General features: G+C 41.2%; 1 protein-coding gene and 1 long non-coding RNA gene across 2 annotated transcripts in view; both read left to right on the top strand.

Annotated features, from left to right (window-relative positions):
* LOC147443738 (NADH dehydrogenase [ubiquinone] 1 beta subcomplex subunit 2-like) overlaps positions 1–7,766 on the top strand; it is a 32,131-nt gene extending 24,365 nt beyond the window's left edge. The window contains exon 4 of the mRNA XM_086526535.1: positions 7,310–7,766. Coding sequence (XP_086382661.1) covers positions 7,310–7,321 — 12 coding nt within the window. The 3' untranslated portion in view covers positions 7,322–7,766. The remainder of the gene's footprint in view (positions 1–7,309) is intronic.
* On the top strand, positions 5,472–7,282 carry LOC147443739 (uncharacterized). The gene is made up of 3 exons (XR_015189980.1): positions 5,472–6,876; positions 6,973–7,022; positions 7,128–7,282. It is a non-coding gene; the product is annotated as an uncharacterized LOC147443739 (long non-coding RNA).
* Positions 7,767–25,054: the final 17,288 nt, after the last annotated feature.

Raw genomic sequence — 25,054 nt, forward strand, 5'->3', positions numbered from 1 at the left:
TGCTGGAAATTGTTGGCGATGAAGCCTTGTTGAGGAAAAACGTTAGGTGAAGGGTTGTCTTGCTTGGCCACCAAGGGGGGATCTTGCTGAGAAGTTACCTGTTGAGCAAGGTGCTCCTACTGCAATTAGTGCTAGCTTAGGTTTGCTTATATACAAACTTACTCAATTTGCCCTCCTACTTTCCAACAAAAGTCACTTAAATTAGTAAGTGAAAAATGTCAAAAATAGGGAAAATAGGTTAAATGCATTGGAAAAATCCCCTAAAGGATTCTGATGGGAATGCTTATGATCATGCTGTGTGCAACCAGATGATATGCATCTACACTAAGTGACTGGTCATGCACGGTCTGTGAACAGACTCACAAAAAGTGCCAGATCACTTCTAATCTAGACTGACTGGACTGACGGAACCCTTGTCGTGTTGTAGCTTGTCCACGGACACATAGGGTTGGATGTGTGGGTCGTGCGGTGCTTGAACTTCATAAAGGTCTGCAACGCTTGCTTCTTTGGACCGCGTCGAAAGCGACACAAAGTCTTTTGTGGCTCCTTCAATGCTTCAACTTTGTCGAGAGTCATGCTTCTTTCTTCTTCAAGAATCTCCATGGTTGAAAATTCTTGAAACCATTTCCAACACAAAACCATGAACATACTATTCCATGTAAAATGAGTGGAAAAAATCTTGTCTTCCTAAAAGACTGTGCATGCAATGTAGATGAACAACGAGACGGAGTGCCAAACCGTTCACCACATACACGCAAACAATGAGATCGAAACTTTCTCTTTTGATCTAAAGCAATCAATTGTGGCAATTCACAATGGAAATGCCCATGCTTGGTGCTCATACTGTCATGTGTTCTTTCTACAACTGTGTCGTGCCAAGGAAGAGACATGGAATGTGACTTCCGTGAATGCATACTTTTCAGCTCTTCATGAAAAATCCGCATACGTTTGTGCTCATTCATGAGTGTGGCAATTCACAATGGAAATGCCCATGCTTGGTGCTCATACTGTCATGTGCTCTTTCTACAATTGTGTCGTGCCAAGGAAGAGACATGGAATGTGACTTCCGTGAATGCATACTTTTCAGCTCTTCATGAAAAATCCGCATACGTTTGTGCTCATTCATGAGTGAAACGTGCTCAACGTACAATATGTCATGCCTAGGAGAAGGGATCACATAAAGACGTTGACTAAAATACAGGAAACGATCACGAATGAAACACTTGTACAATGCGTGTGTACTAATCATGCGAACACATAATACTTCTTGTGAGGGTTCATTAGACCTAGGCTCGAGAGCCAAGATTGGTTCTTCATGATCGATCGAATCTTCCTGTGGGGGTTTTGTGGACCTCGATTCGAAAGCCAAGGTCGATTCTTCGTGATTGATCGAATCTGCAACGAGGTTAGCTTCGCTAGAAAAAGCATTCACTAACTCATCCTTCTTGTGAACAATCACATCTTCTTCATGCAAATCATCATGCTTGTGAGAAATCACATCTTGATCATGCAAATCGTCATGCTTGTCATTGTCATCCAAATCAACATGCTCATCATTATCATTCAAATCATCATGCGTATCATCATGCAAATCCTATGTGTCATGCTTTGAAGAAGAAGAGACTGAGAGAGTCTCCTTTTTCCGAATCTCTTGCATTTGTGCCTGAACTTGAGAAAAGAGTCTCAACATTTCTTTCATGTGTCAGTCGTTCATTGCTTGTCTTGCTTTGTTCTCGCGATCAAATGTTGCTTGTCTTTCTTTGTTCTCGCGATCAAATTTTGCTTCTCTTTCTTTGTTCTCGCGATCCAATTAGGCTTGACTTTCTTTGGCTTCCAAGTCGTACTTACGCTCTATGGCTGCCATGCTTTCTTCGTAGTCATGATCTATGGCTGCCATGCTTTCTTCGTAGGCCTTTCTTTCTGCTTCTCTTTCTGCTTTTCTTTCTTTGCGTTCTAACTTTCTTTTCCATAAACAACTGCTCCAACTTCTCCATAGGAGTTAGTGCAATCCTTGGCGTAGATGGGGAAGGGGGAGAGTCGGAAAAACCTCCTGGTGGGGAAAATTCTTCGTCGCCAACTCCATGCTCATCACCTTCATGCAAAGTATCCATTCCGCTTCGAGTGATGACCATCCACTGAAGTCGTGGGTTCTTGTGGTCTTGGGTTCTTAAGTTCACGAGGAACTTGGGGTTCTTGCGGGTCTTGAGGTTCTTGAGGTTCTTCTTTAGCTTGCAATCTGTGTTAGAGAAGGATCTTCTCTTCACCCGAGTTCTGCTCTTTTTTGCGGGCGCACCCCTTGGCGGCCTTGCGCTCACACCGAGGTTGCTTTTTCCCACCTCACGTCGATTGGCCGGCTGCTAAGTGCACGGTCCGCTCTCAATGAGTGAAAAGGGGAGGCTGGACAAGCCCTTCTTTCCTGGGATTCCTATCACTCTTCAAAAACACGATTAGGAATCTACACGCCCAAGCGAACTTGGGTTCGTGCGACTGTAACAAGCAAAAAAAATTCTTGTGGTTCTTTTCTTGAATGATACAGAACACTGCCAAAGCTCTGATACCAATGTAAGGTGCAGCGGAATGAATGTTGTTCTTTCTCAAGATGAGTGCTCCGTACTGTGCTCAAGGTTCCTTTTTTTCTTATGGAAGGGAGAGCCTTTCGTTCTTAATGAGAGAGTGCAATTATCACAAACAAGTGAATGGACACTGTGTGTGAAAGTGTATGAGACTGAGAGATAGAGAGAGAAGAGAATACAACACCAGAGACGTAAAACCCTCCTCCGAAGGCCCCACTCTCACGTTGGCGAGAGTGGTCTACGATTGATTGCACAAACTGGTACAAAGTGGATGCATGTGATTGATGCAAGTCTAGGCTAGATCGATGACGACGATGGGGATGACGAGACCGATCTAAGGGCTGAAAACTAATGCTGTTGTCCTGCTGTCCAAAACGCCAGGGGCTGAAATCTGCTACTGCTGAAAACGCTATGGAAAAAACGCTGGTTTGCTAGTCTTTATTGCTGAAATTCTGCTGTTGTTGTGAGGCTGAAAATGCTAGGGAAAGAGGGCGACAATGGCCTGCTGAAAACGCCAAAGGGCTGAGATCTGTGGCGATAGGTGCTTGGATGAAAAACTCTAGGGCTGAGAAGACTTGGCGATGATGCTGTGGCTGAAAACGCCAAGTGCTGGAAACTGTTGGCGATGAAGCCTTGCTGATGGGAATGCTTATGATCAGGCTGTGTGCAACCAGAGGAGGCCGTGTTAAAACAAAAGGGCCACTTAATAAATTAAGAACACAACCCACCATATAGCGTTAAAAAAAATCAACGAGCGGCCAGCGCTTACGAGCGCGTGGAGAGAGGGGAATCGAACGCAAGCGAGAGTGAGCAGTTGACGCGTGGGAGGAGGGAGAGATCGATTTGGGCGTGTGCCCACTTGTGGAAACCACGTGAGAAAGGCCACGCTGGCTTTCTCTCTCTCCTCTTGGGCAAACACTCTCTCTCCTCTTTTGCAGTGCAAGGATTCAAACACTCTCTCTCTCTTCTATTGTTCCCTGCAGATGCAAATAAGCACACAGAGAGAGGTCTCTCTCTCTCTCTCTCTCTCTCTCTCTCTCTCTCTCTCTCTCTCTGTGTATTTTACACGTAGAGGAGTACAGAGAAAGATTAAAACTTTTGTTCGCTGAATTTAGTCTAAAGTCAGCAAATAAATAAATCACTAATTTTCATAAAAAATCAGCAAAACAAAAAAAATCCACCGATTTTCAGCAGTTCCGCTTGCTAAATTGCTGAATTTTGTCAAAAATCAGCGAGAAGCACATTAAACTTCACCTGCAAACATGCTCATGAGAAGAAAATAATCAGTTAAATAGTTATTTCATCAAAACTTGCATAAAACAGGAATTATCCGACTCTAATCAGCCCGTAGGTGTGCACACGGTCCATTCCGTAGCCAAAGCCGGCTCTGATACCATGAAACAAACGTAGGGAGTGGATCTCCCGGCTACACAGATCGCCTACAGACATGCGTCGGACGAACCACCCGACCACAGCCACCATCCGGTAGCTCCCCTGTGTTGGGGCCAGCGTCCGAAGACGTAGACGTGCACCTGTAAGACCGAGCGTCCCATACCACCCGGCTTCACCCCCTCGAGGTGACCTCGCGGGCTAACCACTGACACTCTTTCAGTGGGGTCGATAACTGCAAATGAGGCCTTGGCCTCCCTTTTATAATAATGGCCGGCCACACTGGCCGGGTTCACACTACGTCCGCCCAGACACTGGACGCCCATCCCGACGGCGTCTGGGCTAGATCCCCTCTCTTGTGAGCGGGACATAATAGCACGGGTGCCTATAAAAGCAGCCCACACTCTCTCAGCCTCACAGTTTCACCAGCGCAGGCAGCAAGGAGCACCTCCATTGGGAATCTGTTGTAACGGGAACAGGCATCATGTTCCAACGGAAAAGAACAGACTGAACAACTTTAAGCACTTCAAATAACACTGAACTGAAAGAGATACACGACACATGAGACGGGGAGTGGCGGAGTTCCACCCGGAGAGAGCACTGGCCCCAAACCTTGGCGCCCCTTTCGGTATTTCTTTATATTGCTTGAACTCAGTACGACAGCCTGAGGCTCTTGCTTTGCTTCCGCTCCTGCGAGAATGCTAGAGAAGAGGCCCTCAGGTGATATTCAAAGGCCCTTGGCCTCTCGCTAACCCCGCAAAGACCTAGGAACAGGGGTCCTACCTCATGCCAGCCTACTGAGTGGGCTCACACATGGGATGCGCAACCACAAAGGTACATCTATTGGCATAGCCACAAAACAGCCCCCACCCCCTAATCTGCTCCTTCCAGACAGGAGGTGAAACTCTTGCTGCGACATGTACCCTTTTAATAGAGGTGCCTGTTCAAATAGATGGGCTGCCCAACTAATAAGTGGGCCAAAATGGTCAAAAGGCCTAATAAAGTACAAAGTAGACGAAAATTCATATCCAAGGCCAAAATAGGCAGATAACTATGCTAATGACCTTCGTACAAAAAATGCTAACAACCAATGAAGGGCAAACACGCACTCATGGTGGCACATAGGTTTCATAGGGTTTAAGGGTAGCTTTTAAAGTGACAAAAAATGAGATCCTAACCTAAAGGTGGTCTCTCTCTCTCTCTCTCTCTCTCTCTCTCTCTCTCTCTCTCTCTCTCTCTCTATTTTACACAAAAGAGGAGTACAGAGAAAGATTAAAACTTTTGTTCGCTGAATTTAGTCTAATGTCAGCAAATAAATAAATAAATCACTGATTTTCATAAAAAATCAGCAAAAGCAATAAAATTCCACTAATTTTCAGAACTTCCGCCTACTAAATTACTGAATTTTGTCAAAAATCAGCGAGAAGCACATTAAACTTCGCCTGCAAACATGCTCATGAGAAGAAAATAATCAGTTAAACAGTTATTTCATCAAAACTTGCATGAAACAGTAATTATCCGACTCTAATCAGCGCGTAGGTGTGCACATGGTCCATTCCGTAGCCAAGCTAGCTTTGATACCATGAAACAAACGCAGGGAGTGGATCTCCCGGCTACACGGACTGCCTACAGACATGCGTCGGACGAACCACCTGACCATAGCCACCATCCGGCAGCTCCCCTGTGCTGGGGCCAGCGTCCGAGGACGTAGACGTGCACCTGTAAGACCGAGCGTCCCAAACCACCCGGCTTCACCTCGAGGCGACCTCGCGCACTGCTAGCCTCGCGGGCTAACCATTGACACTCTGCCAGTGGGGGTCGATAACTGCAAATGAGGCCTTGGCCTCCCTTGTATAATAATGGCCGGCCACACTGGTCGGGTTCACACTACGTCCGTCCGGCCACTGTACGCCCATCTCGACAGCGTCTGGGCTAGATCCCCTCTCTTGTGAGCGGGACATAACAGCACGGGTGCCTATAAAAGCAGCCCACACTCTCTCTCAGCCTCACAGTTTCACCAGCGCTGGCAGCAAGGAGCACCTCCACTGGGAATCTGCTTAACGGGAACGGGCATCATGTTTCAACGGAAAAGAACAGACTAAACAACTTTAAGCACTTCAAATAACATTGAACTGAAAGAGATACACGACACATGGGACGGGGAGTGGCGGAGTTCCACCCAGAGAGAGCACTGGCCCCAAACCTTGGCGCCCCTTTCGGTATTCCTTTATATTGCTTGAACTCAGTACAACAGCCTGAGGCTCTTGCTTTACTTCCGCTCCTGCGAGAATGCTAGAGAAGAGGCCCTCAGGTGATATTCAAAGGCCCTTGGCCCTTGGCCTCTCGCTAACCCCGTAAAGACCTAGGAACAGGGGTCCTACCTCATGCCAGCCTATCAAGTGGGCTCACACATGGGATGCGCAACCACAAAGGTACATCTTGCTTGGCACAGCCACAAAACAGCCCCCACCCCCTAATCTGCTCCTTCCAGACAGGAGGTGAAACTCTTGCTGCGACATGTACCTATTTAATAGAGGTGCCTGCTCAAATAGATGGGCCGCCCAACTAATAAGTGGGCCAAAATGGTCAAAAGACCTAATAAAGTACAAAGTAGACGAAAGTTCATATCCAAGGCCAAAATAGGCAGATAAATATGCTAATGACCTCTGTCTTGTGCTGACACAAATCTCCAACAAAGGATTGCCAACCCCCAACTAAGGCCCTGTAACAACACACACAAATGCATGCTTGCATGCGCATCGAAAGAAAATTTAAAATTAGAACATTCTACCTGTGTGAAAGTGAACATATACAGGGTTGTAGGTTTGCATGCAGGCTTGGGTAAACTGCTCCTGCTTGCACGTGCACACGTCGATGCACACAAGAACACAACCCAAGAAAGGGAAAGAAAAAGGTATGTTGTTTTTGAGTCAACGATTGTAAGTAAATATTGTCTATGCCGTATGGTGAATAGATGTCCTTTCTAAGTTCTCTTTACCAAACTATACAGACACTTCAAAACACCTACATCCAATCTCTTAAAACACATTAGTATATGAGGTGAGTAGACGTCCTTTCTGAGTTCTCTTTACCAAACTATACAGACACTTCAAAGCACCCACTTCCAATCTCTTAAAACACATCACTACATGAGGTGTTATGTAGATCTTTACATGGTTTTCGAAGGGGAATTGTCTCCATCTAATACTTCACTTGCTTAAGACAAGTCAAGGGTAAATATTGCTAGGTTTAAGCTTTGATTTTGTCAAGACTTGCACAATTGAGCAAGAGTGTTTTCGGTAGCCAATGTTAAGTCTCAGTTTCTTTTTCTTTGTTGCATGTTGCAGGCGCATCATTGATGCAGTTTGCCAACACCATGTCCATAACAGAGCAGCATTGGGAGTTGGATTCTTGTTTTGGTCTGGATAATTTGCTTGTATAACGGGTGATGGATAACATTTTAAATTTTTGTTTTGAATCCACACATCAAACTTTTATCAAAGCTGCTAAAAATGCTTCAGGCAGATCACAAAAAGTTTTTCATGGTAAGATCCTAAAGGTGTTGTTATTATGTTTGCCTGAAAAGGCATTCCTATGTTTCACTAGCCATACACAGCAGATACCTTGTGGTTGCCTTTTCCTTTGTTATCACAGATTCCTTTTGGTAAGGGAACGACTGTCGAATTGTGCATTCTGGAGCAATGACGACCCTAGCGGGGATGTAAATTCTATGTCTTGTGGATGAAATCCTTGAATTTACAATTCCCACGTTCCACTTTAGGTGAATCTGGGCTTTTTTCTTCCTGGATTTGTGTAGGTATGCATGGGGAAGTTTTGAGTGTATTAGTCGATGGTTTCGAAAGAAGGTTGTGTGTGCACTTCGTAAGAGAGGATTTTTTTGTTGCTTTGTAAAGTCAGGGAAGGTTGATGATAATCTGGATGTGGATGACAAGGGATGATTAAGGTGCTCTGTGACATTAAGTGCAAGAATCGTGTGTGTGTGTGTGTGAGAGAGAGAGAGAGCTTGTGGTTTAGGATTTCATGATGCGTTCCTCGATTTATTAATATGGTTCCTTTTGATTCCAAGTGCTTTAATACAACGCAAGGAAAGAGGAAAGAAGCTAGCAACGTACAAAAAAATGCTGACAACCAATGAAGGCCAAACACGCACTTATGGTGGAACTTAGTTTTCATAGGATTTGAGGGTAGCCTTTAAAGTGACAAAAAATGAGATCATAACCTAAAGGTGGTCCTAGAAAACTTTACAAGAGGAGAGTAGAGTGGCACCTACATGAACATCCTGCCTACCACATTGTGGTACTAGGAGTTTTTCATGGGGCAAGACACCTAATGTTTGCTCAAGGCCAGTTATGGGAAGCTTGTTGCTAGTCTTTCTATGCATCTTGTAAGGATGATATTGAACCTATCAAATTTGTTAACACTGTTTTACACGTGTACATGAACAGATGTGTGCATGTGTTCATGTACACATGTATGTTTCCTTCCCTCAATCCCCTCACCTTTGCCCTCTTTTGATAAGAAGAATCAAAACTGTTCTAGATGTAAATGCGCTTGAAATGGGCCAAAGAAGCATCATGCAAGAACACGCAAGTTCTAATTTTCTAACATTCTTAAAAGATCATTGAAGAGGAAGTGCCTTCTATTGCTGATTCCCAAGCAAAGTTGCAAAGAAAAGGTTTTCTTGTCATGACCTAAGTGGCGTGTACATGACTGTGTCCTTGCATAATGCAAATGTACCATCACATGATGCATTATGTCCAAGAAAACATGTTCTACGAGAAATGAGTGTTGTGAGATTGGAAGTGCAAGCCTAAACATAAAGCAAACCAGTACAAAAGGAAAACGATGACATGTTTCAAGACTCGACATCCCACTACACAAACATTTTGTAAGCTTCGGATACATAAGCGATTGGTGTCTTTCCAAGTAGGGAATGCTCAACAAGGATGGTGTGGGCTACCATAAATCAGGCCTTCCTAAAGCAAAGAGTCAGTCCATGTCAGAGTTAGCTATCCCTTTTGAATGTCGTCCGTGGACGCTTCTTGTGTTGGTGCTTATAAAAGTTCACTATAGCCACAACATGGGTGCTTGTGCTTCCATTATCTATTTGTGCAACATTGTGTAGTGCTCCATCTATAAGCTCCACACTACATGCCATTTTGCTTGCCCTTGTGTGACCTCTCCCCCGCGAGCCAATGTATGCTAAGATTCACACAAGTGCACTTCCTAAAATTTAGGAGGATTTATTTGATGAATATACTAGGCTGACAAAGGTGCCGCAACACTTCCTAAGTTGACCTAGGCCCCATCAATTTGTGATGTACTTGACACCTTTCTAAAGGGATGAACCAAGCTAGGTGGTTAGCTTCCTACCTCCCTCCAAATACAAGGGAATCATACTAAATCATTTTTTGGGAATAAAACCCGGAACATCTTTTTTTTCTTTTTAGCAAAACTCACGAATAGTGAGTGAGTAATGAATTAAAACCAGAAAATTACATTGTAATCCATGCTACAATTGAGCCATGGCATCCAGTACAACCAAGAGCATCATCACCATATAACAAAAACCCATAGTTCAGAGGGCTGAGAGGGGAGCCACCTCACAACAATCAAACTGGGAGATAAAAAAGGCAAACAAACCAGCAGAACAGAGATACTAAAGGAGCAGATAACACAACATATGGGGGGAGTTGCAAACTCCATCACCAACTGAAGAGACACCATCGACCACCGATAAGGAGTCACCATTGAGCAGAAACCAACAAAACGAACATTATACCACTGATTTCTATAGTGCAAAGGGGGAATTGGCTGCAATGATAGAATGGAAAGCCCAAAATCTCTTGCCAACCATGCCATTTGCTTGTTACTCTCTATATCAAGGTGTGTGCATGTGCATATGCATGTTTTTTCCTTCCCTTCACTTCTACATAATAAGGTTATGGTATAATGAGGTAGATGCAACAAGTTTTTTGCTATTATCGAAGCCTAAGGCCAAAGAATTGTATAATGAGGTTATGGTATAATGAGGGTTATGGTATAATGAGGGCTTCAACAAGTCTTGTCAAAAGCCTACAATTATACCATGAAGACTTGTCAAAGCCTACAACTTAGGCTTGAAATTTCGAATATGCAAACTCATAGATTGCTGAATTTTTTAACAACCTTTATGTCGTGTGTGAAAACTACATGAGGGCCTCAACTAAACACTCGCTTCCAATTGCAAGGTTACCTTGTGTCTCGGCTCAATTGCTTAAATTAGTTGGTTTTAGGAAAATTATGCTGCTCAAATCTTATTAGACTAATGGGTTTTGCAGAGCCTTCTTTACACAATTACTTGAACCCTTTTAGCCAGACCTTAATCATTACAACCTTGCTTCATACCAAATTTTGAGGGCATTGGTGGAGTGAGTCTGGAGAGTCAAAATTGCAATCTTTTGGATTTTTAAATACTAGAGAGTGCACCTTGAAGTAGTTTTCACAACTTGTCTACAATTATAGTAATCCCCATTGAGATAATGCTGTGATAAACCCCAAATCTAAAAGAGCTTGTACACATTTAAGAGAACAAGCCATCAAAGTAAAAATGCTTTCAAGTGAAGCGCTGCCCACATTTTGGCAAGCCAAATCATCCACCTTATAGATGCTTCTACAAGAAAAGATACAAATTATCCGTAAGAAAATGGTAATGTCAACCAACAACAACAATAATAAGAAGAAGCCACATCTTATGGCATGGTGGATTCCGACTCGAACATTTTGTGAGCGCTTGTACTCATGTTAAAGCCACTTCATTGTACCTACTCTACACTCTCTGAGTGTGTCTGTTGCTAATTTTGAGTTAGTGATGTTAGGTGTTGTCATTGAAGTATGAAGAATGGATTCTTATCTCTTGTTGTTTCTAAGGGAGATGCACATCACAAATTAGTTTGTTTAAAATGATAGAAGTATCATATGGAGTTTGAATTTGACAATTCTAACACCACCACTGTGTTTGAAACGCCCAAAAAACCAAGAAACGGTTGTCTACTTGCCTCAATCGCACTCTTGGAGAGGTAAAAAGACCCACAAATGCCTCTAAGGAGGCTTTCTCCTACTGGTGAGCGGAGGCCTTTTGGTTGAGGGCCAAAAGCTCTATATGTGCCGTTCGGAGAAAGCCTCCTTGGATGCATTTTTGGACATTTTTAACCTCTTTGGAGTCGGATTGAGTCATTTTTTTAGCCTTTTAACCTCTCTAGGTGACTAATTGAGCCTTTAAAGAGGGATTTCTTCTCATGGTGCGTAGAGGGCTTTTGACCCTTAGCCAAAAGCCCCCTGCATGCCTTGAGGAAGAAACCCTTTTAGAGGCGTTTTTTGGCCTTTTTGATCGCTTTGGGTGTTTGATTGAGGCAAGTAGATAGACATTTCTTAGGTTCTTGGGCATTGCATACGCGTTGGTGACGTTAGAGCATCCAATTCCACCTCCAAATGATAATTTTATGATTTCATGCAAACGTCATTATGGTTTTTAAATTCAAAAACTACACAATGTCAGATTCAATTTTTAGAGTGTCTAATTGTCCTTTTGGACGCTTAGTAAAGGCGCGTCTTTTATCAAGATTTTCTAGAGAGAGAAAAATAATTTCTTACAAGGCCCTCTAAATGATCTCCAAAATCTCCAAATGAGCTCACAATTGTCTCCTCAATCAAAGGCATTGGTGATGTTTGTCATGTACAATACGCCATGAGAAGGAACACTGATTTGATTCTGTTTGCTCTATGTGATAGCAACAATTTTAAATGAAAGCAAAAATCCACGAGTACATCTCTAATTAGATGGAATTCCCATCCAATCTAGTCGCTCTATGTGATAGCAACAATTTTAAGTGAAAGTAACAATCCACGAGTACATCTCTAATTAGATGGAATTCCAATCCAATCTACATATGTGAATCCATACAATTGCAAATCCATGTTAGTCTTGTAAAAGAGTGCATAATCCAAGGTAACACCCACATAGTACAATGTCGCCTCATTGAATCACGTGTGGCTTCCTAGGAAGCTACATAAAACGACTCTTTAATCTACTTGTGTGACTCAAATTTGGTCTTGCAAGATTGTCAAGTAGATCTAGCTACCCAAAATCTTCTTGTACATGATGGTATTCTCAAGTTCACCTGCATTAGCTCTCATCTTCAAATTATGATCCAAGGGCATAGAAATAGGCTTACATAATCCATACACACTTTGATAACATATCTATTGCATATTTCCTTGGTGATAACAATATGCCCTCTTCCATGATGCAAATAATTTCAATGATAAAAAAGTAGTGTAGCTCACCTAAACCTACCATGTCAGATTTTTCTTTAGGAGAGCCTTCAGATAATCAAATTCAGCCTCCTAATCACCTTCAACAATCAAAACATCCACAAGTACAACAATACTTGTCTCGTTGCCTTTTATACATACAACAAACATTCTCCATTAGCCATTGGAAAAAACCAATGGTAAGAAAATATGTTGCAATCCTTTCATGCCAAGATCTTGGTTCTTGCTTTGGCCTAGAACTACTTGCTTTGGTTACATAATTGGGATGAAGCACATGCTCATATCCCTATGGCTGCTTGATATACACCTTTTCTTTCAGTGTCCTAATCACCTTCAACAATCAAATCATCCACAAGTACAACAATACTTGTCTCGTTCTCTTTTGTACATACAACAAACCTTCTGCATTGGCCATTGGAAAAAACCAATGGTAAGCAAATATGTTGCAATCCTTTCATGCCAAGATCTTGGTGCTTGCTTTGGCCTAGAACTACTTGCTTTGGTTACATTCATAATTGGGATGAAGCACGTGCGCATATCCCTATGGCTGCTTTATATACACCTTTTCTTGCAAGTCATTATGCAATAACACATTGTTCACATCTATTTGATGCAAAATCAAACTAATGTATCCAATGCAATAGTAGAATGATTAGAAGCCATATCCACCACGAGGTGTAAAATATCCTTAGAAACAATTCCATACTTGCTCAATGAATCATATTTATTATGAGTCACCTCGTAGACCTACTTTAGAACAATCATGTAATTGCCTCATGGAAATGATATTAAATCCAATTCTCATTTACATCAAGTGCATCCTTATGCCATCCATTTATTTCTCCCACTTTGTATTTCCAATAGCATCCTCAAAACAAGTGGGTTCTACATCATGTACAATCTTTGCCACATACGCAGAATGGTGTGACACGTAACTATCTTTTCACTTTTTTACACATGATTTCTCACCATCCTAGATCTCCATGGCACCCTGGGGAAATCACTAGTAGTAATAGGGAGACATCACCTATGTGCACCAAAATTGGCTTTTCAATCCCTATATGCGGGACTTTAAATGCCCTATTGTACACTCATGTGATAGTGCATGGTAACCCTTAGTTAACCTTGGTCATGGTACATAATCACTTTCAAGTGCCATATGGTTTGCATGCATTTCACAAGTCACTCAAATCTTCATCATCATGCGTTAATATTTTTTTTTGCTTCCTTGGGGTATCATCAACCTTTTATTTTATTTTCCTTGTTATGCTTGGTGAGTTAGCAAGAATCACTCTATCATGTAATACATCACTCCATGAAATTTTGACTCTTGCAATCTACTCAAAGCTTGTGACCACGCACATCTATTTTCTACGACCACATCCTCCTTTACATCAGCCCCAAGATCATTAGTATGCCAACTTTTCATTTCATAAAAACATCATCCATGCAAACCCTTAATTGATGCGTGATAGGGTTGTAACATTTTCACCCTTCAACTCAAGGAAAATAGAAATAAGCACACAAATTTTACCCGTTGGATCAAGCTTACTCTACAACTCATTCAACACATGCACATAAGCAATATATCCAAACACTTTGAGGTGTGAAAAGTTAGGTTTCCTATCTTCAATTTGGGTGTCATGTTGTGTACAATAGTAGAAGGGTTCTTGTTTATAATGTAGATAGTGTAATGGAAATGGCCTATAAGAATAGCGGAATTAGGAGAATTAAAGAAAGCATGAGAACATAGAGGGTGAAATTAATTGATGGTAGCAACGTAATCATAGTATTTAATTAAATTGGCATGAACAATACTTTTGCAAGAGAGAGAGTTTAGAGAACTTGACAAGAATTGAGGACTAGATTTATGTGGAGCCGGTCCCCCCTCCAATACACATTTGTATTATAGATTCTTCCATCAAGAGAGGCTTGGTACAATACAATCTTTGTGTTCCTTGTGACCTAGGTGATGCAATGAAGATGGAAAGCTTCATGCCTCATAAACATAACATAGACTTTGTAAAAAGCATTAACTATCCCAAGACTCAATCCGAAGTCCTAAAAAACCTTCAAAGGTGGACAGAGCTAGCAGGGAATGAGGCTAGGGAAGAGGAAGAAGAAACATTCAAAGGAGAAAGAAATAGATCCTCACTTATCATCACTCTTCTTGCTAGCATACATAATAGCATAGTAATGAAGATGGAAAGCTTAAGCATTGCATGGCTCTTGGTTGGATTTGCATTCCATAGCCAAGAGTGTTGGTGTATGCTCTCAACTTCTCAACTAGCTTGGAAAAGGAGATGGAGTTATTGCACTTCACAAAGTCAAGAATGAGAGAAAATGAGAGAGAGTGCGAATGAGTATACCCCCCAAGCACACCCCTTGCTTGCTTTGGTCGACCCCCCCCTTGTAGCTCATGCTTGAAGCTCATTGGACTCCTCCAGGCCTAGCCAATCACATGCAAGAGGAAATTCAAGCAACAAGAGTAGGTTTTGGACAAGTGTCCTTCTTTCCCCTTTGAGGGAGAAAGGCTTGATAATTGCTTAGATAATTATTTAATTAACCTAAATGCTCATTGGACCCCTTTTAAGCCTATTCAATAGGATTCAGGCACACCTTGAGGGCAACATGGGTAGGGGCTTGATAGGTGTCCTTGCTGCCTCTTGAGGCTTGGACTTACCTCGTGTGTGTGTGTGTGTGTGTGTGTGTGTGTGTGTGTGTGTGTGTGTGTGTGTGTGTGTGTGTGTGTGTGTGTGTGTGTGTTCTCTCTCATACCCCTAGCTTTAGGGATTGCCCCCAAGATTTGTAGGGATCTTGTTGACTTTTGGAACACAAGCACCTTAGTCAGCAAGCACGACAAAGCACCTCAAGCTTGGGTAGTGTTCCCATAAGCACCTCAAGCTTCCTACTCGGCAAGCACGACAAGCACCTTAAGCATCGTAGCCAGCAAGCAAGACAAGCATCTCAAGCATCTTAGTCATCAAGCACGACAAGCACCTCAAGCATCTTAGTCAACAAGCACGACAAGCACCTCAAGCATCTTAGTCAGCAAGCACGACAAGCACCTCAAGCTTGGGCCGGGTTTCCACCTCAAGAACAACCCTAGCTTACCTAAGGTCAAAGGAATTTTAACACTAACCTTTGGAGGTCTTCAATGAAGCTAACCCTAAGGTCTTTATGATCTATTGGCTAGCCTTTCTCTTTGACATACCATCTCTCATTTGGACCCCTTTACCATTGGCCCCGTGTTGAGATAGATCTGTAAGCACATGTCTATATTCTAACCCTTGTTCCCATTTATTCTCCCACATTAAATGATCAATTTAATATGAGAAAATAATTTGGGCTGGTTAGATATTAGACTTTATGACAGATAGCTTGCCTCATTTCTAGATGCACCCAAATCCGCATACCATGCTTCATCGCCACATTTAGATACAATTTCAAGCATTGTGATGAACACTATGTTGTATAACAAACAACCTCTTTGGATCATCTACACCCTCTATAGGTAGTACCATAATTGTTTTTTTGCCTTCTTTGTGGACACGCATAGTTAAAGTGGTCTTGTCATCCCTTGCCATTGTTGTTTGCATTGATACTACAAATGTCCCTATGACCTTGTTTGCTCTCCTTGCCTCAAGATTTTCCTTAATCATTTACATTTGGCTTTTGAGAGCTATACATATCTTGACTGCCTTGATTCTCGTTTCCACAACCATGGCCACTTCCTTGACTCGTACAATGTTCTCTACCTCTACATTTGTTGTTGAAGAAGACATGTTCATAAATCTTTGTACATTATGAAGATGATTCTTTACCAATGTTGTTCTATTTCACAATCAACAATACATTAGGGAGTTTGACCTTATTTTTTTGCCTTTTAATATTTAGAGATAAGAGTATTCTAGGCCAATGAGAGGAGGGCTTCCATTACGAAACCTTCATTTTAAAAATTTCTTTTCAAATTTTTAAATGAATTTTCTTTGAAAGAAAAATTGATGCAACTTTCCATTAGGTGGTCTTTTTACCTCAAGAAGATCTCTTTCACTGACCAAAAAAAGTTTTTGAATCTTCTCATGGCCTTCTTTTCCCTCCTATTCTCACCTCTCTCCTTGTCCCACCGCCTCCTTCTCCCTCCTAGTGCCTTAATTTCTTGAGGAAGGTACTGGATACCATTTTGGAGACAATGACATTAGTGCTCTCCAAATTGTCATCATTGAGTATCTTTCTCAAAAGATTAAGGTGCTTATGGCTGAAAGTCTAATTCACCAAGAAGAGGTTCAACCTCTTGGACTTGGAAGGTGTCCACTGCTTGCCTTTAAACACAACAATTGCTCAAAAAAATGTGCATTTTGAGTATGGAGTTTCTTTAGAATGGCAATTTATTACTCTAATATGTTGTGGTGCTCAAAGTCCCTTTGTGCAATGCCAAGGCACTCAAAGAATTGGGCCTTTGAGTGGCACATCAACACCAGATCAACAAATTTTTCAATCAAGTACACAACCATTGGTGTGCAAGTGGGGAGGAACTTGCGTATTGACTAGGGGGGACTAGGCAATGTTTACCTCAACTTTGATGAGAAGGACTCAAGGGGAAATTTAAGATCCCAATATCTTTGATTGTAGAAAAACTACCATGTTTGCATGTAAGTAAGATCATCAAGGGAGTGTGGGTGGGGAAACTTGCGTATTGAGGGTGTGGAATTGAGCATTGTATACCCAAGCTTTGATGAGGTCTCAAGAGGAATTTCAAGATCATAGTGTCATTGATTGTATAAAAATCAACATGTTTGTGTATAAGTAGGATCATCAAGGGAGTGTGTTGGCCATGGACCGACGGCACCAACAAGGGGCATAAATTGATCATTGAGAGACTCCTACTTGCACATTATGCTCTTGATGATGCTCTACAAAATTTGGTGGAGAGTGTAGACTCTAGAAGCAACCAAATTGAGAACAACCAAGATCTTGGTGTGCAAAGGGTTGTAGTGGAAACTCTCCAATAAATCACACGAGCTTGGAGGTTGCTGCTAGTAGAGAGAAGCTGCTGAGAGTTGGAGGATTTCAGCTCATAGTTGGAGGATTTCAACTTAGGATCGGAAGCTACAAGGCTCTTTATACGAGAATGGAGATTGATCATAGTAGCAATCACAAGGTCCTTAAGGTTTCCAAAATCTCCTCTTCAAGAGAGAATTTTTGTTGTTCCTTCTTTGGTTCGCTTCCTGTTGTAGAAGAATATGGTGAGATTTGGCTTTGGGACCTCTTCAAGGCAAGGAGACACACCTTCCCATGATTGCTCACCAACACACACCGTGCTGATTTTATTGACATGGTTGGTCTTTAGTGCTTTGGATCTCAAAATTGGAGTCACATCTGAGTGTCTTCGACAAAGAGAGGTCTCCCAAAGTCTCTATCATGGGGAGCGAGGGGAGGATGGGAGAAACATGACTGCGGTGGAAGGATCCAAAGCTGGAGGAGGAGGAGGAGGAAGGGGTGAAACAAGAGGTGGTTATAATCATAGCACCAAGATAGGTATCACAAAAAATAAAACATAGAGATATCAAGAAAGAGACAAAACATAGAGAAAAACATAAAGCGTCAATTTTTTTATGAACCCATAGAGAAAGAAAAACCTTAATAATATTTGATTTTCTATCAATTTTTCACACTAAAATCTTTCAAAATTTATAGTTTTTTGTGAGACCATCCTCAAAATTAGCTGAGAGTTTTGCAAATAGGCTAGAGGTTGTTTTTTGAGTTTTTTGCCCATCAACTACACCTCTCTGATTGAGTCGAAATGGGATCGGATGTTTCTTATTTTACTTTTCTACAAAGTGCTTTGTCACATTGTTGGGTCATGGATTTCCTTCCAAGATCTTGCCTCGACTAGCTTTGTCTCAACTCGCATCATCCATCTTGACTTGCACCCTGGCTTGGGCTTGTCTCGCGGCTAGGATGACGTTTCCACCTCTGGTGGCCATTCTTGCGTCATGTATCGGCTCACTTGCAGCTTACTCGAGTCATTTAATCTTCCATCTTTCACCCATGCCATTTGTTTTATTTTTCGGTATTGTGGATGGCCAACCCACTTTGAGTCCCTAGCCCCATGCTAGGATGTGGGTCATTGCAGTATCGTATTGGCATACCGCCCGCGAAGAGGAATGACCTAATGTGCCTAGGTTGGGTCCATCTCAAGCACTATGAAATTCTCAAAACATTTACTGTGCCCTTTTACTGCATTTTGTAGAGAGTCTCCAAAATGGGCTAACCAGAGAAGAGAGGGGGGAGCGGGGGGGGGGGGGTTATTTTTTGTATTTCAAATATTACTACAGGTATAGGCCGTGCATATTATGACAAATATTACCACAATTATTGCCGCTGTAATTACTGCATCTATTACCAAACCCCACTTTAGCGCTTCAACAATCAAATTTTGGTGTTTCCCTCTATTTTTCTTGTGAACAAAAATTAAAGAGCATTAATTAAAATTTCAAAAAAATGATATTAAAACATGAAACAATAGCTATGTGGATAAACATGAAACTACGAAGAGCCTGCTCCATCCTAAAGTTATGCATGAGCCTCCATGTAAAGCAAACCCTGTCAGAGATGAGAAGCCAAACATGGACAACATATTCTGTCGAGGTATTTGCATGATAGAGTGAAGTGTGCCTACATTTTACCAGATGGTAGCACCTATGTTAGTTTTTTCAAGCTCTATCTTGCAACAATGTGCACATGGTCTACACTTTTGCAAGAATCTTTCTTATCTCTTGCTTATCGTGGGTAATTTTGCTTTTATTACTGCCTTTATTACCGCTTCTACTACCGCACACACATTTCACCCGAGCGTCTGTATCCATGCACTCTTCACATATTCTGAAAGCTTTATGTAGTGGAACCAAAGAGCTCTCTTGTCATGAAAAGTAGTTGATCAAGGAGCACAATAGATAAGCTCTTCTTCAAAGCACTCTTGCACTACGCACAACAAAAAACTCTAGCTCCACTTGCACCTATAACGCTTTATAATAACAATAATGCTTCTTAGAAAAATGCAAAGCATTAGTTATTTTTTGACAAATAATTGTTCCAAAAAATTATAGATGTTTTGTTAGCAATTAAATTAATCACTCCCACCACTTGATTAACATAATTTAGAATGCTTCACAAAAGCAGAGAGAGAAAGAGGGAGGAGAGAGAGAGAGGAATGGACGACATGACGAAGAATTTTCATAACTTAAAATATACAAAATTTCTTCCAAAAGATCTCTACAAGAAGCATCATCCAATTCTAAGCCCATGGCTCCTAAATCATCAAAGAGAGAAATGGAATTGTTGTTTGTGGATGTGTTGGCTTCATCATCTTTGAACTCGTCATCCTCCATCTCATCATCATCATCATCATGTCACTCGCTAAGACTTGCGGCCGTGGGACTTGAATCATCGATCTCTCTCTTCTCTGTCTCTCCCTCATCCAAATTATTAGGTGGGAGAGGGTTGAAGATAGTCTCCACTTCATTAGTGGCAAAAAGTTCTCCTCCGAGGTGTTACGAGAACTATGAACCAAAGCATTAAGGAAAATTTCAACTCTCAAAGGGGCCCTATAAGGACTTTGACTTTCTCTCTCTCCTGTCCAAAACGGGACACAATAAAATTTTTACAAATGAAATTAAAACTTGTTGGACCTTTTGGAATTAGAATGTACTCATTGAGATCTATCCATTGATATATAGCATGCCATCAGATTCCTTATATTCTAAAAGATTCCATTTTTTTGATGTGACGACTTTGTCTTGTAAATGAAATCTCTCCCCATATTTCAGCTGCAGTGGGGAGGAACTTCTACAAATCAACTTCAAATTTCTTGGAGGTTTTCGATTTAGAACCTACTTTCTAAGATCTTTTTAATGATATGTTGGTCGATAGGGTTTTGATGAAGCGTTCATAGACTTTACCGGGTTGTCCACTTTGGAGAAGAGAGACAAAGTCAAACATCCTTATAGGGCCCCTTTGAGAGTCCAAATTTTCCCTAATGTTTTGATTGGTGGATTGCTGAGATATATATGACCTATAGAAGAGAAGGTCAAAGTGAGTAATATTGGTATAATTAATGGAAATAAGGGTAAAGAAGGAAGTCACTCACCTGCTCACAACTGCATGGCAAAACTAAATTGTCATACCTCCCTGTGTTTTGCATACTAGATTCCACCATGTAGACGCCATTCTCATGCCATCTAGACACATTTGCAAACCACTTGCACTTGAAGATGAAGGTACGAAAGGTTCTAAAATTAACCTTTAAAGTATCCTTTCAATAGTCCCACAATAGCATCACCATCTGTGTCAAATTTTTCGATGATGCCATAGTCCGTGGTGGTTCGACACTCTTCAATGTGGTGTGTACGAAGGTGTCGACCCTTTGAACACATAGAGTTAAAGGAAAGGCACTACAAAAAAAGAAAATATCTTTAATTAGTTACAAAAAAAAAAAAAACTATACAATATGGTTTAAGTATATGAGCACTCTACCTTTGGTATGCAACTTTGTGCATACTCCCATTCTTTGTCGGTGATGCCTTCTCCACGTTCGTTTGTTGCGGTCATTATCTTATGAACCCACTCAACACTAATAAGTCAGCTCTAATGAGAGATGGGAAACATGCAAGGTGTCTAGGCACTGGGGGTGGCCTCCTGACTCTATGAGCTTGCTTCCATGCTTCCCTCTCTTGCAAGTTGACACCTTGCCGTTTCCATTGTCCAGAAGTCCCCCATTTGGTCATAACCTTTGCATTGAGGATACAAAAGTTATTGACAACTTGGGTTAGATCCATATCCATGTTAAATAATTTTTCCTTTCCACTTGGCAAGTGTGAAGTCATCCTTGCATCCTCCTTGCTTGACCACATGCGAGGCATTGAGGGATCAACTTATGTCAAATAGTCTAAAATATAAACAAATTCCGCTTGCAAATCCACCCTTTGGCCATACATGCCTCTGGTTGGGACCCTAGCCTCACAAAATATTTGAGAGTCTTTAAAAGCCTCTCTAAAAAGAACATCCATCATGCATGCACTACTCTACATATATTGATCTCCTCAACCACGTGAAGCAAGAGGTAGATTTGGCTAACAAGAACTAATTGAGAATATGCATCCTCAATGGACACACGATTTCCACTGCAAGTGTTTGAGCAGTAGGGATGGCATCTATTTCAATTTCTTGGAGCTTACAAATCTACAAGAAAACACACAAGAGTACACTAAGTGCTTGGTGAGGGTATTGTGTACATAGAAAAGTTTAGTTGAGTGCTTTAACTCTCCGAGTTTGAAAATAGCTTCCCTGAATTTATTGTCCTGGCATATGCACATACTAACCAAAAAAATGAACTACAATGTGAAAATAGTCAACAAGAAAGTGAGAGAAAGTCATACACACAAATCAATATCTAGAAAAAATGAGGGCGAGGAATAGAATAGAGAGAAAGAATTACATGTAGCATCTTGTGCCAATCATGGGACTTCAACTCATACAATACAAAGCTTCCACCTTTCTTTGCGTTTGTGAAAGCTCCCTTTAATGACCTTACGTGTATCCTGTTGGTGTGCAAATAGACACAATAGCACACTTCACTTGATCAAGCTCTTCTTTGGTTAGCATCCATGGTGCTTTAGGAAGCACAATCTTCCCATTGGGGACTTGACGTGGAGTGGCAAAGGCGGGGAGGCGTTTCAAGGTCCTCAAATACTCAGCTACATTCTTGAATATGTGCATGGGATCCAAAAGGTGTTGTGTTTTTAAGTCCTTTCAATATGGAAGCCTTAAAAACATGGAATACCTTGAAATACCTTTTGGTGGACTAGTCAGGATCACTGTTGTAATGCTCATCCCAAATAGTTGTCCAATATGCCATCGTGCGCTTTAGAGGCGTCTTCCCATTTGTTGAAGCCTTGAATTTTCTATGAATTTGGGGTATGAAATGATGGTTGTTTGAATCGATTACCTTGTGCAAGGTATCTGACCTCTCCGTCACCAATGATGGCCCACAAGTAGGGCAGGCATTGGGGCCCGATGTGGACAACCCTGCACACATCACATCATTAGAGAGAAGCTTCAAACTACAAATGGTAACTAGAGAGGAGAATGAAAATAACATACCAAAAATATCTTCAAGCCCAAGATAGTCGTGCATAGTTCACATAAGGATTCCCCTCATAATGGCTTCTCTTCTCTCCTTTGAAAGTGAGACATCTAAAATGGGGATGCCTCTCCATAGCTCCTCCAACTCCTAAATGAGGGGATCGAGGTAGACATCAATATGTGCCACCTTATACTTCTCTGGCACAAGCAAGGAAAGAAGTATATTGCACTTCTTGGTTGTCTCCCATGGTGGAATATTGTAGTTGATATCACCACATGCTAAGTGCTCCATGAAGTGGACCTAGTGCCAAAGGGATTGACACCGCCGCTTGCTAGCCCAAGCTTCAAGTGTCGAGGCTCTAGCCAAAACTCTGGCCATCGAGTCTCTATGTGTTTCCATGCACGTGAATCGATAGAAACACGCATCATTCCATCATTTGAATGATGGTTGGCGTGCCATGTGAGAAGCTTCACCGTAGTCCTGCTTTTAACACTAGTTCTGTAATCGGACTCTAAAGTGTCCTGAGACATTAAAGTGTCCTGGTTTCCTACAAAGTTTTGGCAATTTATTGTCAAGCTAGAAAGAAGTTTTTTACACCTTGCTTCTACCATAGGTTGGTTATGAGGGAAAGAAAACATTGGATTTTTCTCCATGTCAAAATACAAGTCCTATGGAGAGAATTTGGGTAATTTCTAAGCCATAATTTTTTGTAAAATTTCAAGCTGTTTTATCAAAAAATCATAAAATTCTTATATCTTTTTGTAGAGGTGAGTTTTTTAATGTTTTTAAAAGCCAAGTGCTAGTACTTAGTGTTACAAAACAATGGAATGACCTTCAAGGAATAGTTTCAAATTTAATTGCAAGTTATAAACATAATTTCATACTTGAGCACGTGTTGACTAAGAGCATAATTTTGGCCTTTCAAAGGTCCTCTCATGGAATTGAGGCTATTCTAGTACAAATTGACAACATGAAATGACTTTAAATGTTAAAACTAATACACTATGTATTTTTTTGGCTCCCTAACTTACTTAAATCTTGTCGCTTACACCCTATCTTGAAATTTTGATTGTGCAAAAACTCTTGAAAATCTTGAGTCCTCCACAATAACATTGAAACCAAGGTTTTAGGTATCCCATTTGTATTCATACCATGCACTTTGATATATTTAGTTGATATGTGTGGAAAGATTGCAGTTATTTGAGGTTTTGAATACTTATGTCTCAAGGATTAAAATGTCAAAATTTTTATGTGCGCAGTTTTGAATATTTGAAATGATCCACAAATTGTTTCTTACCAAAGCACTTCTACTTGCCACCTTGAGTCCTCATTGGAGAGAGTAAGCAATGTACCACTTTCTAAAACTCAAAAACACATCAAAAACATATTTTTTCTATGCATACAACGATATGCTTGAAATGGCCATATCAAACACGTAGAACTTCCCATTATTTTATATACTCTCCAGTAAATGTTTTTGCACATGAAACTTGCTTTTATCTATAGCACAATTGTAGAAAAGTTGTGTAGAATTTTCTACAAGGTCGCTTCATTTTTTTTGAGCTTATAAAATTGATTTCTTCAAAGCATCAATCGTAGTTTTATGGGGGTTTACTTGATGAGTATATTTCTTGATCATGATAGCTTCTAAAATGCAAGGTTATATTTTTCAAAGACCCTCTAGCTAGCATATTTAAGCATATCAAGAGGGTTTTCTTAAATACACTGTCTGATGCAAGTAGCATTTAATCTAAATTTGTTAAAAAAGAACACTTAAGTGTCTTGTTTTGGTACCAAACTAGTGTTAAATATGTGTTGAATGCGAGTGATTAGTGAAAAATTTCTTAATACCTTACGAGGTAGGTGCACCCCACTCACTCTGGTCTTGTAGCATGCTTTCCCACACACAAGACACGAGGTAGCATGTGTGTGCTCATTGCAGTATAGTATGCAATCGTTGACAAATGCGTGGATACGGTCATACTCCATGCCAAGTGTAGTAACATATGATCGAGCTTGTCGGCAATCTGTAGGCATGTGGTGATCTTTAGGAAGCATTTTGTCCATCAAACTACAACAAAAAAAATTTATTAATAAAAATGCAAGCACACACCATGAAGGGAGTGCCATGCTTTTTACTCCCACTTAAAGGCCAACGCAACCCAAGTGACTTGGTATGTACAACCGTGAAGCAATCTAGTGGCTTCAACCTATACCCATCAACTCACTGCAATGTGTAAACTGCTCCAAAGCTAAGCCTTTCGTCAAAGCATTTGCTGGGTTGTCGTTAGTGTGTACCTTGACCAAATCAATGAGCTTTTTGGCTAAGAACTCTCTCACGAGATGATACCTGACTTCAATGTGTTTTGATTTGGAGTGAAACATGGGATTCCTTGCCAATGCAAGAGCACTCTGACTATCACAATATATCACTGGAGTCTCATCAATGCCAAGATTTTTGACCAAGCGAGATAACCATACAGCCTCTTTATTTACATCCGACAATGCAACGTACTCTGCTTCCGTAGTGGAAGATGACGTACAATCTTGAAGACATGACCTCCAAGATACTGCTGCTCCAGCAAATATGAAGACATAGCCAGATGTCGATCTC

This window comes from Adiantum capillus-veneris, chromosome 13, assembly GCF_014529385.1.
Source record: "Adiantum capillus-veneris isolate H3 chromosome 13, ASM1452938v2, whole genome shotgun sequence".
NCBI lineage: Eukaryota > Viridiplantae > Streptophyta > Polypodiopsida > Polypodiales > Pteridaceae > Adiantum > Adiantum capillus-veneris.